Raw genomic sequence first — 19656 nt, 5'->3', positions numbered from 1 at the left:
TCATGTACTTCTTTCAGAATATAGTGACAGATTCAGCAAGCATGACACAAAGTTATTTTCATAAACATTACAAACTGTAGCTTTAATGATTGACAGTTGTGAACCAAACATGTCTCCTTTAAAGCTATGGCTGGTAACTTTTATGAAAATAACGTTATGTCATATTTGATAAAACTGTCACTATATGCTGAAAGAAGTACACGAAAAAGAAAAAAAAACACCACGTCCCTCCTCCCCTCCTATTGCCCCCTGGCATTTGCTAGAATCAGACCACTGCACAGTCAGCAATAATCAATCAGAGCTGAGGAGTCTCTAACACAGCTGTCAATCATATCAATCGCACCATGAGCTGCGGTCAAACTATAGGCAGTGCTAAAATATGAATCGAGGTTCTGATACTGCCTTGCCTATTTCTCACCTCAAATGTCTTCAGAAACATATTTCAGTGTACTGTTTAGCTGTCAAATGAGAAAGTTGGTCCTGTCAGTGGGTACTTCGTTTAACTGTATCCCACATGGTGGCCAGGCTACAAATGTTCTCATTTTACAGATAAACAGTACACTAAACTATGTTTCTGATAACATTTGAGGAGAGAAATAGACAATGCTGTCACAGAATGTTGATTCATATTTGATCAGTGCTGCCTAGTTTGACAGTTCGACTAAAGTTCACAAGCAGTGACTGATAAGATTGACAGCTGTGTTAGAGACTATTTGGCTCTGATTGGTTGTTGACAGTGGGTCGTGGTAGACTCTAGCAATGCCATTAAAGACACTAAGAAGAGGAGGGACATGATTTTTTCACAGACTATCTGTCTTATGTTCTTCTTTCAGAATATAGAGACAGTTTCAGCAAATATGACACAAAATTATTTTCATAAGTTACCAACTGTAGCTTTAATGACTGACAGTGCTGAACCAAATATGTCTCCTTTAATCTTCACTCTTTGCAAACAAAAGTCCCATTGAATCATTTTCTTTGATGTAGGGCGGTTGTTATTTACCATGGATATTTGGATGAGATCTCTGGCCTTCATCAGCATGAGATGACATTAGAGAAAGGGAAAACAGCAGAAAACGTGTTGAAATGCCATTCACAGCCATATCATACACACCACATCAGCTCTAACAACAATATCATCAATAAAAACCATCAACAACTACACAGCTCAGACAAGTCATGGAATCCTCTAAAAATGAACTACAATGGAGGTGTGTCGTGTCGTGTGGTGTCTTTACAACCAACAAGATATCAAACGCTAAAATTCATCACCTGGTCATGCATTCATTAGTGTATTGCTGCAAGTAGAAGTGGTATCTGTGCAGGCTTTATCGAGCTGCAGATGGCTTTTTCCCAATCTCACTGTCACCTCATACTAATGAGGCACTGATGAAGAAATTAGACTTCACCAAATAAACCAGAATCACCACCACTCTTACGCTACCAAACAGAACAATGCACTAAGTCGCTCTTTCATGAATAGCACGAAAATGCACTATGTTATCTGACGAGGATAATTTGGGGTTGTTTTTACTGAACATAAAACTATAAAAGTTCGGATATAAAGAATGAAACCAAAAGTGAGAGAAAAATGAAAATGAGATGTGAACTAAAAATTTTAAACACAATCATAAATGCACTGATGCAGCAATTATCACTGATACAAAACATACTGTAGTTTAATATGTATTATTGGGGTTGTAAATCAAAATAAAATGAGGGGAATCACTATTATTTTTATATGCCAAATACAAAGTAAACAGTGCTGATCAATCAAAGACAGAGGGGATAGGATTGAGCTCGGGATGGTAATCAATATACAGCTCTGCCAAAGGCCTACTCACCGCCTCCACCTCAGCTGGATCATACCACACGTTGATGTAGGGGTGCTGTAAGGCTTCATCCACCGATATCCGTTTAGCAGGGTCGATGATCAGCATCTTAGACAGCAGGTCTCTGGCTTGGCTAGCTGTGGTTTGGAGAAGAAGAAAAAAAACATGTCTGAGATCATAAGGCCAGGAAATTTTCCTCTATTCTATTAATGTGCCAAAAGGAAATTGGAACACAACAAGGCAGAAAGGGAGGAAAAAAGAGAGAAGAGAGAGAAATGTCAGGGATTAAAGAGAATAATTAACAACAGCAGCTTTTCAAAGGAAACCAGGATCTCACAAAGCCTCAATCACATGTGGATTAGCAAATATACTCACCATCTTTACAGAAAGAGAGCTCTGGAAAAGAGCATTTGGACAATTTTTTTAAGAATTGATAATGTAGGACAGATAACACTTTATCAACCACCCAGATATCGCTGCCTTTTTTATCTAATTAAAATTCAAGTTTCTGGCTTGTCCCATATACGTATGCAGTGCGGCAGCTAGCAAATTCAGCTTCAACTCCCTTTACCTCTCAACATTATAAAAAAAAAATTAAAACATTATAATTTATACCTATGGTATTTATTACAAACAGGAACAAGAGCTAATGAGAAATCGACACTCTTATGCCCTCCACATACACTCCACTATACCCATCATCTAATGAACACATTAAGGTAAACTGCATTGCCAGGACTTGATGTGGTAACCCTACTACAGACTGAATGTTAGCATAAGATCTTTGGATAATTTTCCCTTATAAGTTTGACATTAAAAAAAAAAATGGAGACCACACAGGAAGTGCCCTATACAGCTGGCTGTGTCACCTATAGGAAGATCCACCACTGAATGTCTCTCACCTGATGCCATGGGGCCCAAAAAGACTTTTTCCCACTGTCTCATATTGTGAAAGAGACATCTGTAATTCAATGGATACATTTTTTGGAGCTTTACAACCCCGTGAAATGACCGATTTGGGAAGCCTAGAAGAGCCGCAAGATTGAATTGTTTTATCCCCATTCAAGTTAGTGAAGTGCTAAACCAGAAGCTGCCTGTTCACAGCTGCCAAAAGTCTCCAGTATGCTTGTTCTATGGGCCCCATGATGCAGAACATCAGGGTAATTTTATACCACGGAAAGAGAGCTTTTTTGGCTTCACGTTCCACTGAGTAACTTTTAATAGGAATGAACAGAGTCCTGCCTCCAACGCTATATTCAGTTCTCTTTCTACATCCATGGTCCTGATCTTTTTGTTACAGACTAGTATAATGTATGAAATCTAAGAAATTATCTGCTCCAACTGGTGTCTAAATGTAGTGTTAAAGGCATCACTATGTACAATAACTGTATTTTAAAAAACATTCCTCTTCTCAATATACAAAAATGCCATCAGCATCAGCAGTCACTCAATCGCTCAGTCTCTCTACCCTCAGGCCTTCTTGGACTGATCTGAAATCGAGAACCCTTAAACTACACACCATTCCTCTCCTACTCACACTGACCCTATTATAAATAGCTCTACAGCAGCAAAGGGCTGAAGAAACTGAACAGGGGAAGACAGATGAGCCGGGTGCACCCGCTGCATTTTGCCTCGGCATCAACACGTCAATAACAAAAGGATGGTAAATCTGTAAAATGACTCCTCTATCGCTCTCCTTCCACCTTTTCCTTATCTGTCTTTCTTTTCTCTTTCCCACATGCTGTCTGTCTGTCTCTTCCTCCCACAGTTCAACATAACCAAAGCCCAAAGGATGTCTGCCTCAGTTCCTACCTGTGACAGTACAAAACATACAAAACAGCAGCACTTCAACCCGGTCTAACACCCTCCCACACGTTCTCTCTAGGTGCATTTCCTTTAACACTGTCACTCCAGCAGGGAGCAGCTAGAATACAAAAGTGATTCATGAGGATTTTACCAGACAGGAGCTCTGATGTAGGAGCAGGGCAACAGAAAAAGCATATTTTGCTGTATCTCAATGGAGGGAATTTCCACTTAAAAATACTGTGAAGAGAGATTGCACATCTCAGCTGAGAATGAAGAAAGATATGATGTCTTGGTTAAACCTCTGCATAATAATAGATGTATTCACAGAGGTGCGAAGAATGGGGTTTAAAAAATGTATTTAATGTTGAGGCCCAAATGAAAAATTTAAGATAAAAGTTTTTGAGGTATAAATTGACCAGAATAAAAGTTTTATTCCCAATCTATAAATTAAACACGACTAAGAGTGTACAGCAACTCTAGCTGTGCTACTTTGAGCTAATTGCTAACAAGATTTTTAGCAGGTGTGATGTTTACCACGTTCACCATCTTGTAGTGTTAGCATGCTAATGTTTGCTAATTAGCACTAAACGAAAATTACAGCTGAGGCTGATGGAATGTCATTAGTTTTGCAGGTATAAACCAAAGTGTTGGACAAATTACAATTTTGACTTGATGACCTGATGTGCTAAGCGAAAAATTGAAGTACCACCATGGTAATTACAATTCATCCTGAGGGGGACATGGATGTCTGTCACAGGTTTCATGGCAATCCATCTAATGGTCAGACAGAATGAAACATATCACTCGAACAATAAATGTGAATCTGATGGTACCGCATGAATGACAATGCAACAACACACAGCAACGGAACATTTCCTGTCAGAGTGTGCACAGGTGTTATAAAGCAGAGGTAGTCAAGCCTGTAATTTATTGAAACATTTAATGGACAGACATCATATTTCATCATAGCAGCCACTGATTTTACGCATTGCCAGTACTCATGCCAGGTGTAAGTTTTAAAAACATTTATGGTTGCCCTGGTCCAACAAAACTTTATCTCTCACATGATTATCTTGTATGTTATAATGTCCTACATGGGAGATAAACTTAAATTACTTAGACCTTAAGTTTCAGGGCTTTTGTAGTTAACAAAGAAGTTGGCATCATAAGAAATCTGACACACGTAGGTTATCACGTTTTTGTGGGATCCAAAGTTGTACATTACAGAATCACACCACACATGCAAAGGTACCAAAATCAAATAATCGGTCAACAGTACAGTTCAGTTCAGTTCCTCACCTTTGAGTTTGTTGTGCTCAGAGTCAGCAGGGAAAAGGCAGTCGGGGAAGAGCTTGGGAAAGGTGAGACCTGCGTACTTTGGCCGGTTCTCGACGTAATTCCTCACTGTGGGCTGCAACTTCTTCATGAACTCTGGTGAGGGTGTGCCCAGCTGCTCAATCACCTTGTTCCACTGGTCGATGTCTGGTGTGGTGGGTCAGGATTAAGGGAAACACACATGGAATATGTAGCATCCTTTACACCTCAGTGTCCATTCAGGTACTACTCCCAAGACAAGTGAAAAATGGTTAACTTTTGATTTACTCAGAAAAGGTTGGAGTAATGATAATGAGGGTTGTGAGACCAAAAAAAATTAAAAATAAATAAATAAATAACTGGGCCTGTAAGACAGAGTATCATCAGCAAAGATACAATGATCTCACCCCAAAAGAAGCATCCATGAGAAATTTTGAGAATTACGGGCCTCAATACGCAGCCAATCAATATTTCATCCCTTCTATTACTTTCACTGCTTTTGGCTTCCTGGAACTCAAATAAATCTCCAGTGATCCCATGTGATTATCTTTATGCTTTAACATTTGCTTAAAATATATGAAATACCTACTGTGTATCTGATTTACATTGCTGAGCTTGTAGCATGTGGTTGTGTTTGTGTGTGCAAACACAGTTGTAGGGTGTGTCAGCTTGTGTTTCCCCTCCTCGTTGGCAACAAATACTTCCTGTGTTGCCCGTCCACACACTCCGAATGACCCCCTCCCATCCCTGTGTTCTCACAGATGGTGCCAGTTGAGGCAGTTAGCTGCCAGGGCCACCAGAGATCCCCATTACTTCATCTTGCTGGAACGCCGCACACTTCCACCTCCTTTTTGTCTCCATTGCACATTGGCCATGATCCACCCGGTGCTCAGAGAGGCATTTTTTTTTCATCTGCTAAGGTTCTTATCCATGGCTCTTTAGCAAGTTGTTGGATTCCCTCCGACAGCTAGAGGTTTTTTTTCCACAGTGTCAGAAAAGCATGATGCTCCACTGTGGAGCTTTGGAGTTATTTGTGTCTTGAAGCAGTGCATCATGCACCTGAATGCAACCGCACGCAAGAAAAATGTTGAAGGTTTCTATGATATTCAGGTTTACATTTGAAACGAGAGGTCAGAAGGATACGGTCAGTCCCAGGGAACAGCACTGTCCCTCTTATCACCTCTCCAAAGATGCAGCCGATTGACCACATGTCCACTGGGGTCACACACAGGTACATGCACAAGCATACAAACACACACACGCATGCATTACCATCATCTATCAATAATCATTTGACACTTCTACTTCCTAAATGTCTTACACATACGTAAACATATAAATGTATTTTTGAAGTTCTAATCCAGTATGCTTTATTATTCATTGGCTAAATATGTGTCAAAATCCCTCTCTTTTCTTTTCCTGTAAAAATGTTTGATGACTCATCTTGAACTCATTGGGAGTTACAAAAATGTGTCCCATCAAATTGGATTTTGAGGACCAGGTCTGAGGTGTGAGAGCCAATGGGAAAAGAGTAGGGTCCCAATATGTGAGATTTGTTGCTTCCTTTATTGTCCCTATGCATGGGTTTAGGGTTATTTATTATTACTATAAAGGTCCGGTGTGTAGGATTTGGGGGGATGTATTGGCAGAAATAATATATGACATAATAAGTCTGCCATGTTGCACCACCATGTTTTTACAGAAGCCCAAAACAAATATATCAAACAATGGCACGAGATAGGGCCATTTACATATTCGGATTTTTGCATTTTGGGGTTTTTGCAACAGCCACCATAGATAGGCAAGCTGCATTGGAGAAACACTGATCTGTGATGTGAAACTGCTTTATTCAGTACTTTTACCCATTTAAATCTCTGGGTCCATTGTTATGGAGAGAAGGAGAGCTTTGCAGATAATTCAGCTGCTGGTAAAAACCTCCTGAACATCTGAATCTTAAATTATCAGAGAAAAAAGGTGAGCACACATTAGTGAGTAACGAGAGGAACAGCTTAAGATAAAAACTGATTTGTAACATTAAACTGCTTTGTTCAGTGTTTTTACCTATTTTAATCACGTGGTCTGTTTGCTTTGGAGAGGAGAAACCTCTCCTGGTAAAAAAAAAAAACGATGATGACTAACACTGAAGGAATCCCACCCGGGAGACAAAGGTTTCAGCTGGTTGCAATCTGCACTCCTCACCACTAGATGCCACTAAATCCTATGAATCCTACACACTGCTCCCTTAATCTTTTTTCTTTCTTTCTTTCTTTTTTGCCAGATTTAAAAACAGTTATATCCCTATGCTAGCAAGCAGGGCAGTAACCTAGTAAAAGGTGTGTGTTTGGATTTCAGCTGGCAAAAGCTTTATTTACATTTCTGTTTACAGGTCTAATTAATTTTATGTCCACCTAACAGTGCGGATGAGGGAGGTTAGTGTGGAGGCCAACAGTCCTCTGCAGCCCCATTGTGCTGTATTCACTAGGCCATGCCTGCTTTTAAGTGATTCAATCAAATGTGTAGTATTTGATTTAAACCCATCTCATAATTAAACCCATGTTCTGCTTCACATGTGCCATTTCACACAGAAGTATGCCATGTTACTGAAGCTAAAGTTGTTCTAAATGTTTAGGAGTTCCTAAAATTAAGTAACACAGTGCTTCTTCTGCAACATAACAATATGTATTAAATTTTATTGCATAGTATTTTACCAGTTATTACTTGTCTTTATTTATGCGACATGTAAGCCACAAACAAGTACAACTTCAGTTCCCTTGCCATCACTTCATAACCACTTATTTAATACGCTCTTGTGCTAAATGGCCATCGAACACCCAGTCACCCTGAGGCTCACTGTGCTGTGACCTGTGTAGACAGACTGCTCTCCTATATCATCGTCTGACAGACACTCAGAAAGGTGCAGATAACTTTAGCCAGGTCAATACCTCTGGTCGAAAAGTCTATGAAGTAAATTAACATTAGCAGTGACAGCGTACCAGTCCAGAACTCATCTATAAGCAGAAGATTAACAAAAGTGTGCATGACTACAGTTCATTGATCTACAGTAAGAAAGGATGGAGTGTTAGGGTGGTAAGAATCTCGGGTCTTTGTGAGAGCAGAGACAGAAGGGGAGAGATATTGCAGTGCTCACTGCAGGGGTTTTCTAGTTCTCCAGAGCATTAATCTTTCAGGGACTGCATGTTCAGGGATGTGGAGACCACAGTGTTCGACAAAAGCACCTGCAGACACACTGCTTATCTGCCTCTAAACAACTTACAGTAAATGTATCATTGTAAAAGATGATGCCGGCGATTGGTTATGTTAAAGTTATTGTCAACAAATGCAATGAAAATACTAAAGTCATCTAAAGGAATACTTCACCCCCCAAATAACCATTTGTGTATCTATTACTCATTTAGTGTTACATTGAATTTATGAAGAAAACTTTGTTTTTCTTGCATTCCTTCCGTGAGCAAAGCTCCGAAAAGGAGGAAATTCTTGATTAGCTGAAGTTATTGGGGTACATGTTTAACAACAGCAAAACTATATTCACATATCTGTTTACAAAGTCTCACAACAACCCATGCAGGTTAATCTAAGTCTCATTTATCCAGTCATATGCTCAGTACTTCACAAACAGGCAGCTCTTTCCAATGGGGAACTGAACAGAAATGGAAACTTGATCTATGCTCTCTTCAAGGCCAGGCTCCATTGACAAAAACAGTAATTTTACCTCGCTGAACACGGGAGCTGCTGGTCCACATTCGCCTCGATCAGTTAGTATTTTTGTGTTATTGTGTGACTTTGGTGAATCTGAACAAACCCTCTAACTGATCAAGGCAGAAGACCAGCAGCTCCGGTGTTCAGCAAGTAAATTTACTGTTTTTGTCAGTGGAGTCTGGCTTTGAAGAGAGCATCGATAAGTTTCATTTTCAGTTCAGTTCCCCATTGCAAAGAGCTGTCTGTTTGGGAGGTACTGAGCATTTGACTAGATAAATGAGACTTAGATTATACGAATTGTGTGAGAGTTTGTAAATGGATGTTTTGAAATAGTTGTGGTATGACTTAAATTCAACAAGGACTTTCTCTGTTTTGGATTTTTCGTTCACTGGAGGCATGTGAGAAAAATTTCCTTCACAAATTCAAAGTAACACGAGGTGAGTAATTAATATACAAACCGTCATTTTACTACCTGACATCATCCATCCACCATCATGGCAGCTGTCACATTTATTCGAGCTAACATGCTAACAGTCTACACCTTTAACCTCTGACCTTTCCTCACACCACCACGTGGGTTCCACAGAAGCTTAAAATGAATACATAAATCCTTCATTATTAATTCACTGAATGCTTACTGTCTGACTCAGCATGAGGACTATTTATCTAAAGCCATCTCACTGAAAGAAATCATCTTGGGCAATTACAGCCCCCTCACTGCAGGAGAACACACCAGGTAGCGCTCACAGAAATAGCACACACACTTAAATATTCAGACACAAAGAGAGAGAACTTCCTCTTGCCCAAATATGAGACTGAATAAAGCTTAGGATTCAGACATACCACCTTGAGAACAAGAATTTATGATGCTTGTTTTAGGATGTTACTGCAAGATAAATTAAAAGCGTTAAAAGAGGATCAGCTGGAATTGATATGGACATGTGTTATGAAGACAGCCAGGTGTGAGTGTGGTTTAGTTCACCTCAGTAACACACAGAGAACATCAGGCCAGAATAATCTTCAAAGTAAATGTAACTGAGAAATGTGAAATGATGGAACTAAAGCAAAAATACCATGTGAAAAGTGTGTTATGGATATTACCGTATGAATAAAATACATTTTCAAAGGAATAATGGACAACCCGCCTGTGGCTACTGTTTCATTACTCTCCAAGCACTTGACTGGGATAGTGTTTTAAAAGGCAGTTGAATCCATCTTGAGTCAGACACTTGAAACCCAACATGGATGGTCGCATTTAAAACAAAGAATGATTGATTTTTTTAATTCATTCTTCATTACATACAGCAGACATAAACCCATAAATAAAAATTGTGTTACCATCAGATAACAAGGATACAGTCCCGCCCAGGGAAGAGGATTTTGTGGCGCACCATTTCTCCCATAATGCACCCCACCGACCATATATCCACTGCACGCACAGAGGTGACAGTAAGACGGAGAGGGAGCAAAAGAAAAGAGAGGAAGGCAAAGGTTAGTGTTAGACACATCAAGCTTTCTGGGAGAGGCAACAGTGATTAGCTGTCATTCAGCGAGGGAGAAATAATTAGTGAGGAGCATGTTACATGAAGATAAACTTGAATGAAATAGATATAGACAGAGAGCAGAGGATGAGCCTAACTAGCGGCAGGAAATTTCAAAGCTTGCAGGCTTCTATCCATGGGAGGAATATGGCTAATGAATCATAGCTTAGGCTGGCAGCCAATCACATGTCTGATGTCTGGGGGCTTTTAATCAGTGACTCATACCGCCAACACTTCAATTCACTTTAGCTCATTTGCAAAGTGCGACTACACCAGATTTGTTTGTGAGGTTTCACATATAATTGGGATCATTAATGGATAACACCTCTGTAATTTTATTTTTTTTTACTGATCATTAATGCCTATTAAAAGATAAACAAATATTTTTTTTGCTAGAGTCAGAAGCTCCTTCTGTCTGTTCCACTGCAGATTATACTGCAGGCAAGTCACTGGGTCCCACTGGATTACAAATACACTGCATACAGCTCAAATAGACATACTGCTGCTATATGTACTGACAACCCAATTGCCAGATTTTTTTTTTGCATTGAATGTTTCTGCAGATCACAGATACATGACATTTACACCTTAGTGGATACGTTGAAACTTTACACTTCAACAACGCTGTGGTAAACATATGGTTAGATTATGGCAGCACAATTCAAGTAGGAAAAGCAGCGAGGTCTCAGTAAAAGATAATCACTTTTCAAGCCACTACCCTTGGTGGAAAAACAGTAATGGGTTGCTAAACAACATTGCCTATCAATGCCTAAAAAAGCTGCTAGAGACACAGCAGTAACTAACAAAAAAAAACCAATCTTTTTTTGTCTCAAACAGATGTCTTCAGCTTTCTAGGCATCTCACCTCGATGACATGCCATCCACCCTCACTTCCACCTCCTGATGACAAAGGCAGCTTATATAGAAATGCACAATGCCAACATTTTTTTCTGGCGTCTGGGCTTGTACTTCACCTCTTAAAATGACTTTGTTCCACAAATGCTTCAAAACTTTAATTACTTGACTACAGGTTGGCTCCCAGTCTGCATTAACTGTCCCCTCTTCAATGCCACGACAAGAAAGTAATAGCTCGGCTTATAGTTCCAATAAACTCATTTAGTGATGCACTATATTAGCAAATACTGCTAAACATGCACTAATTGATCTCTGTGAGCTGTTTTAATTGACTCTGGCAAAGTGGGTGCCAGACTTTTTGTGTGCATTCATAAAGCGAGCAATAAATAGAGCGACTCCGGCGTTATCCTTTAAATATGTCTGAATTTGATGCATGCGAGCTCAAACACTCAATTATGCTGACTTCTCACCATTCTCTTTGTATCCCATGCCTAGGATAACCTCTGGGGCTCTGTAGTATCTGGTCACCACATAAGGGGTCATCATGAAACTGGTGCCTGCAGTCCTGGCCAGACCAAAATCCAGGATCTTCAGGGTGCAGTCTGACTTCACCACTATATTGCTTGGTTTGAGGTCCTGGTGATGGAAAAAGATGGATGTGAGAAACTGTGGATATTTTGGTAATTTATAAACCTTCTTTTCTGTTGGTAAGTTTCAATGATTTCTGGTATTTGACTTGTCTAGAGCCAGTGTTTGGTTTGTCCGTTCTAGGCTACTGTAGAAACAGCTTGGCGGACTCTGTGGGAGAGGACATGCTCAGTATGTAGATATAAATGGCTCATTCTGAGGTGACAAAAACATTTAACTCTTATTTAAAGGTGATACACTACTGAACGCATAGTTATGAATATCATATTCCATTTCTGCCAATATATCCCTCTAAAGCTTACACACTGGACCTTTAAGAAGGGGTCCCTATTAACTGTTACACCTCAGAACGGCATGTACAGCTCACTCTCCACAGTTTGTTACAGTACATTCAAGAACGGATAAAGAAAGAGAGGCCGGAGTCCCAAACGCTAGCTGTTAGCAAATGATGTGTATACTCTAGCATTGCTAGGTCATGGCAGGTCTATTGCTCAGCACCCAAGGAAGTGCAGCATCAAGTGTGAAGTTGTTCGGATGAGTGCGTCTGTAGAGCTGCAAACAGCAATACCAGAGGCCAAGCAATCAGCCCCGTTCCAAACAGACACGCTTTGAACAGGCGCTGCACTAGTCATACAAATGAACAGGGCTAATGGGTGAAACAAGGGATGATTGGCTGATACGTAGCACTGCAATGTCAAACCTTTGCTTTAAATTTGAAAACCTGCCTGTGTTGGTTCAATTCAAATTTTAATCAGAGCTACCTGAAACTGCAAATAGTGAAACTAGAAGCAATTATTAGGTTGTACTCAGCCAACCAGTCAAATCTGCTGGTGCATGGACAAGGACCTGATCCCTCACAGGCTTCCCACCCTATAAACAATGCAAGGTAATGCACCAAGGATTAAACCCCATGTTTCCTCTGTGCACTCTGAATGCCAAATGGGTAACCAAGGTGATGTCAAGTAGATTACTGATGTAAGACTGCAAATTGCTATCCCAAAACTAACAAAACCACACAAACCAAACCATATTCAGTAGTTAAACAAAAGAAAACTGAGATGTCTTGCTTTCCTACCCTGTGAATAATGCCGGCTGAGTGCAGATGTTTGATACCACACAGCATCTGGTAGAGCAGGTAGGACATTCTCTCGTGGTCAAGCTCCATTTGAATCACCTGGCACAAGTTGGCATCCATCAGCTCCATCACTAGGTACCTGAGAAAAGGTTTAATTGATTTACGAGTGGTTGCATGAATTATCGGTTGAGTGACTGTGGAGTTGTGAAGGTCATAAACTGAGTATTCCTCTACCATCTCAGTGGTAGGAGCCAAGGGGGTCATGGCCACCCTGAGACACTACCCCCCACCCACTGAAAACAATTGGAGGCTGATATTACTGTCTTTACTGTCTGAGGCTGCGGTGTGCTAATTTTTTAAGCTAGTGCAAAGCTAGTGGTGTTTTGTGAAACCAGACAACTTGAGGCATTCGTTAATACCAACCAGTCAGTATAGCTTGTCTGGAAGGGGGTTATTTCATATTCCAAATTCAGGCTAAATTTTGGCGAGGAAACAACTGGCATTGCCATTTTCAAAGGGGTCACTTGAACTCTCACTTCAAGATATCTGATTGAAAATGGGTTCTATGGGTGCCCACAAGTCTACCCTAAATTTGAAAAGGCTTGTATCTAGTAAGTGTTTTGTTCCTTACAATCAATGTACTCCTTCAAAGGAAAGCTGTATATTCGTCTTTTTGAGGAAAACAACAACCAGCCTTTTTGAAGAACAATTTATTGCCTAACATGTATAACGCATTAAAACAGGATTGTTGTGGAACTCAGAATGTTAACTGTACCGGTATAAGCCTATGCACATCAGATATTTAGCAACATTAACTGTAAAATAAGAAACCAAAGTAAATCAGTATGCAATTCCTTAACTCTCAGAATAATGTAGTTCTCCATTGGCCCATATATACTTCAACAGCATTATCGAATTCCTAAAATTCAGTTATGGCTTTTGGTTTTGGAGTACCACCCCCATCTGGCCATCCCTGAAATGAAAAATTTCTGTGGGCACCACTGTACCATTTCTGGCTGAATTAAGTCCCACAAAGACATATGAATCCCTCTGCAGATTGTTCTAAACGTGAGCACACTCTCATTTATCATTTAGTATGAGAACAGGATACCTCCAGCAGCCTCGAGTTACACCTACAGTACTTTCACTCACTACACTCCAGCGGTTCAGTTCTCACAACTGCAGATGCGACGGAGTAATTTGCACATAATGCATAACAAAACTCAGTTACCTTCTTTTCACCGTCATTTGAGGTGCGAGACTCAATGAAAACAAGTGGCTCTCTGTCGCCTGTTACATAAGCTAAATTAATATTTTTGATGGAAATGTAATTATGCAAAGAAGGGTTTACTATACTCACACATCCTGGAATTCCTCTAATGATTTCTGTGGTGTGAAGACATTTAATAAACTGATAATCTGAAAGAGAGAAGAGCACGGAGAGGATCAAGATGTAGGAGTTAAATATACAGACAAAATTAGAGTTACAGCAGAGGGATGACCCTGATGAAGGACACTGCTCAGTAAACCGACGAAATGAGGTGGAACAAAAGAGTGGGGATAAACGAGGAGGAAGGGAAAAAGAGACGGAGAAGAAGAAAAGAGCTCAAACTGCAGCACTGGAGATTACATTCATGCCTTGAAGTGCTCTCTGTTTCACTCTCCTGCCAGTTCGGTACATTTCTGGAGGCATCGAATTTAGCACAGTCACAACGTTGTCTCCGTTTTGTAGCCAATGGATTTATCGAGAACCAAAAATAGACACTGACTGGGGTATAGTTTAAAGCTGTGCTTCATTCTGACAATGGTTGCATTTTCATTCTTCCTGCATTCATTCTTACCCCTGTTACCCCTCAGCGGAATCACTTACATTTTTGTGATTGACACATTTCATGAGCACCAACTCCCGGTATGCCCTCTTGGCATGGGTCTGGTTCTGGAAGGGTCTGCTCAGCTTCTTGATGGCTACATTTCTGTCCAGAACAGCATCATAGCCCGCACTGCAGAGGGAATAAAAACAATGAAACATTTTTCCTTTAGTATTCATGGTTGGATGAATTACTTTGGATGACATTGTGACAATCCACCCTGAATATCATTGGTCACAAAAACAAAATGATTATTTTTTCAAATCTCAAAAAAAGACTCATGAAATGATGACAGATTACTTCATTGAAATCATATGTGTAGATATTAAAGGAGTAGTTCAACTTTTTTTTTGAAATAGGCATATTCATTTTCTTTTAAAAAGAAATTAGATGAGAAGACTGATATCACTAACAACATGGGCAGATTATGAGAAAATGGGTCGCTATGCAAAAGGCCCCACCACCTCCCACACATAGACTTTGTGGTAGTTATTTCTCTATTTTGTTGTTATTTAATATACACATCTTTTGGTTGTTTTCTGTCTCTTTGCAGTTCCTTTGTATCCATTTTGGGTCATTTCGAGTCTCTTCCTGTTCAGTATGTGTTAATTTAAGTCACCCCTCTGACCCTTGAGGCCCCTGGACCTGTGCCCAGTAGGCCTGTTCAGTAATCTATCCATGACTAACATTGACATTTACATCAAATCTGGTATTACTAAAATCAATTCAGCTATTTAAGAGGAGCTATACACAGTTTGTTTGTAAGTGGTTTCGCTTGGTAATGCTCCAAATAAACACCACAACAAAAGCAGCTGATTTAGAGTATTAAAATGATGTCACTTCAAGGCAAACAGTGGGGGTAACCATCTGGCAGTCGTGCGTGAATGCTCCCAAGTTGGAAAAATGAAAGGTTTTCCTGTACTTCCCATTCTGCTTACATTGCATGAGTACAGCACGAGACTCAGCGAAGTCCTGGGGCCGGCCAAGAAATAGTCTGACCCATATTACTTTTGGACAGATCTGGGCTAGCTACTGCCAGCTAAGCTAAGCTTCTCCAGATTTATGTTTAATGGACAGAAAACTATTATTTGTCATTATTACACTTCTGGTTTTTGTACAGATTGAACTAATTAGTTAGCTTTAGAGTTGTCGGTAGGCAGTTACAGACGGGTGTCAAATTTAAATAAAAACCGACATTAGGTATCATAGTAAGGTGTTTGGCCACCACCCAGTGGCATTGGACAAGTGGGTAAAAGGGTACTGAGTATTGAGCCCTCATATGACTGACCCACAAAGATACTATAATGACTGGCTGTGGATGCAGGGAGGGGCCCACAGACAATGCCTAAATGTACAGGGTCCAGAATTCTGTCCTCCAGTCCTGCTACCACATGCTGCCAGAACAGCTTCAGTGCACCTTGGCAATGATTATACAACTCTACGAATCTCTACTGGAGGGATGAACACCATTCTCCCCAAAAATATTCCCTCATTTGGTATTTTGATGATGGTGATGGAGAGTGCTGTTGGACCCAGCAGTCCAAAATCTCCCATAGCTGTTCAGTTGAGTTGAGATCTGGTGACAAATCATTTTTATACATGTCACACAGCATGGATGTTAATTGCTTAATTGTACCATGCAGTGCACCTGTGTGGAAGCATCTGCATTATTTCTCCATTCATGTTTCAGGATATCCTTTAAAAAAGTATTTCACTGCTGGAGTGCAGTGACAACTAGGCTGTCTATGCAGCAGTAAGAGGGCGCTTGTACTTTTGAAACTGGTGCTACATGACCAGAGAAAACAGAGGGAAAGGGCTACTGCATTCACTTTTGCTCAAGAGGTAAGAAAAACTACACCTACCATAATGCACTGCACTAGCAGGACCAATAAACACTCCTTCTAGTGGGAAACATAATTCAACCTTGGCTTTTTTTCTACAGAGAGTATGGCAACCAGTTGGTAACAAACAACCTTGAATTACAGTGAAAAAGTTAAGCTAAAATATGTTTCTGGAATCATTGTAGGCAAGAAATAGGCAACGCTGTCACAGAATCTTGGTTCATATTTGATCAGCACTGCTAGGTTTTACCGCTTTGAAACTCACATCTCCTATCGTGTCAGATCACAACACTTCCTGCCCCTGTGTGTTTTCCCTTCCTCTTAATGACTTCACCTGTGTCTGATTGACTGTCCCGCCCTGATCAGCTTCACCTGTGTCTCGTTAGCCTTCCCCTCACCAGATTATTTAGTGTCTGTCTTGTCTTCTCTCAGAGGCCGTTTACACGTCGCCGGCTATTTTCATAAACGGACATTTCACCATCTCCGTTTTCAAAAAGATCTTCGTTTACACTTACCCGTGTATATATTCACAAGAGCATGCCAAACCTGTAGGTGGCAGTGTAACGAGAGGCTCAAGCCTTCCATGTATCCATTGTCACCATAGCAACATAGGTCGCACTTTTGACACAGGCGCAAGTTCCGGCGCATACTGTGACGTCGGCTGCCTATAACTCCGTTTATCTCCGTTTATCTCAGTTTAAAGAGATAAACGGCAGTCGACGTCACAGTATGGGCCGGAACTTGCGCCTGTGTCAAAAGTGCGACCTATGTTGCTATGGTGACAATGGATACATGGAAGGCTTGAGCTTCTCGTTACACTGCCACCTACAGGTTTGGCATGCTCTTGTGTATATATACACGGGTAAGTGTAAACAAAGATCTTTTTGAAAACGGAGACGGTGAAATGTCCGTTTATGAAAATAGCCGGCCACGTGTAAACGGCCTCTCAGTGCCAGTTCGTCTTAGTTCCTTGTGTGTTTAGCATTCTAACCTTTTGCTTCCCAGTGTCCTTTTCTTGGTTTTTGGATTTAGCCTGTTGACTGACTCTGCCTCATCCCTACTGGATTTGTTTGCCTTCACTGAAGTGTACCGAACCGACCTTTTGACCAGTAAAGACTTATTTTACCTGAACTGACTCCAGAGTCTTGCGTTTGAGACCACACCTAGTTCAACAGTTGTAACAATAACAGCCGAACAGTGCACTTCAGTATCTTTCTGAAGACAATTTAGGCAATACAGTTAACAGTATCTTGTATCTCAGTATCTTTTAGTTGATCAGCACTGCCTGGTTTTATCATGTGATCTGAGTTTGGTCTACATTTAAGGAGGGGGGGGGTCTCTCAATCCACTTCTATACTCTTTTTGTCTGTGGTGAGGGGCATACAGATATGCACAAGTATGATCTGTAGTTTGGGCAACAGCCCTAAAGCTGGCAAAAATTTGAGCTGAGAGATAAGCGGGGAAATCAGGGCACTGGCAAGATAAAGGGAAGTTTACCACACTTCATTTACACATACTACGCAGAATGTTACAACACAAAGCTTGTTGACAATTAGCAAAGTGTCCCTTTGTGTCCCTGGGTTTGTATATGTACCCTCATTTCATATTTACCTTACAGACACTATTCTGAACTATTCCATTACAAATGGTACAGTCTACATATCATTATACTCTAATATAATGAGAAATATTTGTTTTACTGTATTATAAACAATAATAAAAACACAATGCAATGAAGAGAGGGGGGAATGAGACATATATATTTTTTCCACAAAGTGGCTCAACCCATTTTGGAGGTCATTACACAGAGTGAGTTCTTTGCTGACTCAACACAATCCCCAACCCCTGAGAGCCTTTGTGATTTTGCCTCTTTATATTTATTCCCAATGAAAAGCAGTACCTAGACAAAAATAAGCAATAAAGATGCCACGCATATCACAGTCTCAGCTATATCTTAGACAGTGCGTTTTCGGATAAATCCTCCCTACAAGAAGCTACAAATTGAGCATCAGTGCTGCATGTGGGCTTACTGCAACAACCCTAACCAAGACGACACTGTGTGTGTGGGTTTGTGGACGGCTGGGTGGGATTCAACTGTGGTTCGTCATGTCTCTGGAGACTGCAGGCCAGGGATGGCGTGTGTGACCATGGAAACAGTGAAGCCTTCATAAAAGCATTGATCCAATAGGGATGTGAGCCTGTCATCACTTTTCTAGCTGAGTGAGAGATGATGTCATGACCAGCTAAACTACTTAAAGCCTTCATCCCTGCTAAGATGCTTCTGAAAGCTCATGGTGACCGAGCGCACAAGTCAGAAGGGCAGAGATGTGCATGGACTGTGATGTTTGTGGGCGACAACATTGGCAGGTTGAGTCTTAGCTGAGCCAGTGATACAAGTGTTCTCTCATTACCATGTTCTCAGGCTTTACAGGGGCAAGAGTCTGCTGATTGCATAATAAATGCATACTTACTGTACTCACTGTTGATAATCACTGGGATAACTCCATGCTTGTATGTATATTGTAATTTGCATACAAGCTGTTGTGAGTGTATATAACTGTTAGTAGAAAGGAATTCAACTGTCTGTGCAAAATCAGACAGATGTTTACGTCGACGAGATTATGTCATCCAGTTGGGGATTATGCTGATATTAATGCACAGCAGGCAAGTCACTCTAATTATTTTATCATCGCATTATGACAAAATTATTCTTCCAGTATAAATACACATGTCACGGTCTTGTGGTATGTTGTTGATGTGCTTGTTTACATCTAAATGAGACCATAGTGGGTCCCATTTGATCTCTATAATCGGTAGAATATTATGTCAGCCTTTGGGGTTTTATGTGGTTCGGTCGTGGTAATGCCATCACCATATGACACCAGCTGACAGCTGTGGGCAGAGCCAAGCAGCACACAGCAGAGCAGGTTAAATTAGATTTGCACTGTCTCCCTGCTATCCATCTCGACAATATCCTTCAAATGGGCACAATCCCAGCATTAGCAGTTACAGCCTGCCCAAGCTCCTTTGCAAATGCACAAAATTGCTTTGGAGTGGAAGGAGAGAAGGGCTGAGGGCATGGGAAGCAAAGGAAGGACAATGAGCGAGGGCAAGTGGAAGGCAAGGGGGTTTAGAGTGTTGAGGGCCAGTGATTCTTCAA

At 40.6% G+C, this 19656-nt stretch overlaps 1 protein-coding gene across 16 annotated transcripts in view; it reads right to left on the bottom strand.

Moving 5' to 3' along the window:
• Positions 1-19656, bottom strand: part of mapk10 (mitogen-activated protein kinase 10) — a 53914-nt gene that overhangs the window by 10789 nt on the left and 23469 nt on the right. For 7 of the 16 annotated variants that reach the window (XM_033646725.2, XM_033646724.2, XM_033646726.2 and 4 more), the window contains exons 4-11: positions 14658-14787; positions 14148-14206; positions 12788-12926; positions 11535-11700; positions 10027-10098; positions 4938-5120; positions 1845-1969; positions 1004-1030 (exon numbers count right to left, since the gene is read on the bottom strand). In XM_033646725.2, coding sequence (XP_033502616.1) covers positions 1004-1030; positions 1845-1969; positions 4938-5120; positions 10027-10098; positions 11535-11700; positions 12788-12926; positions 14148-14206; positions 14658-14787 — 901 coding nt within the window. Of the gene's footprint in view, positions 1-1003; positions 1031-1844; positions 1970-4937; positions 5121-6095; positions 6168-10026; positions 10099-11534; positions 11701-12787; positions 12927-14147; positions 14207-14657; positions 14788-19656 lie in introns of all 16 variants that reach the window. The other 9 variants (XM_078162347.1, XM_078162345.1, XM_078162346.1 and 6 more) reach the window with 3 other exon arrangements.

Source organism: Epinephelus lanceolatus, chromosome 19 (genome assembly GCF_041903045.1).
Source record: "Epinephelus lanceolatus isolate andai-2023 chromosome 19, ASM4190304v1, whole genome shotgun sequence".
In the NCBI taxonomy this organism is placed as follows: Eukaryota; Metazoa; Chordata; class Actinopteri; order Perciformes; family Serranidae; genus Epinephelus; species Epinephelus lanceolatus.
The sequence above is the reverse complement of the archived record's forward strand: the minus strand, read 5'-3'. Positions and strand labels throughout refer to the sequence as shown.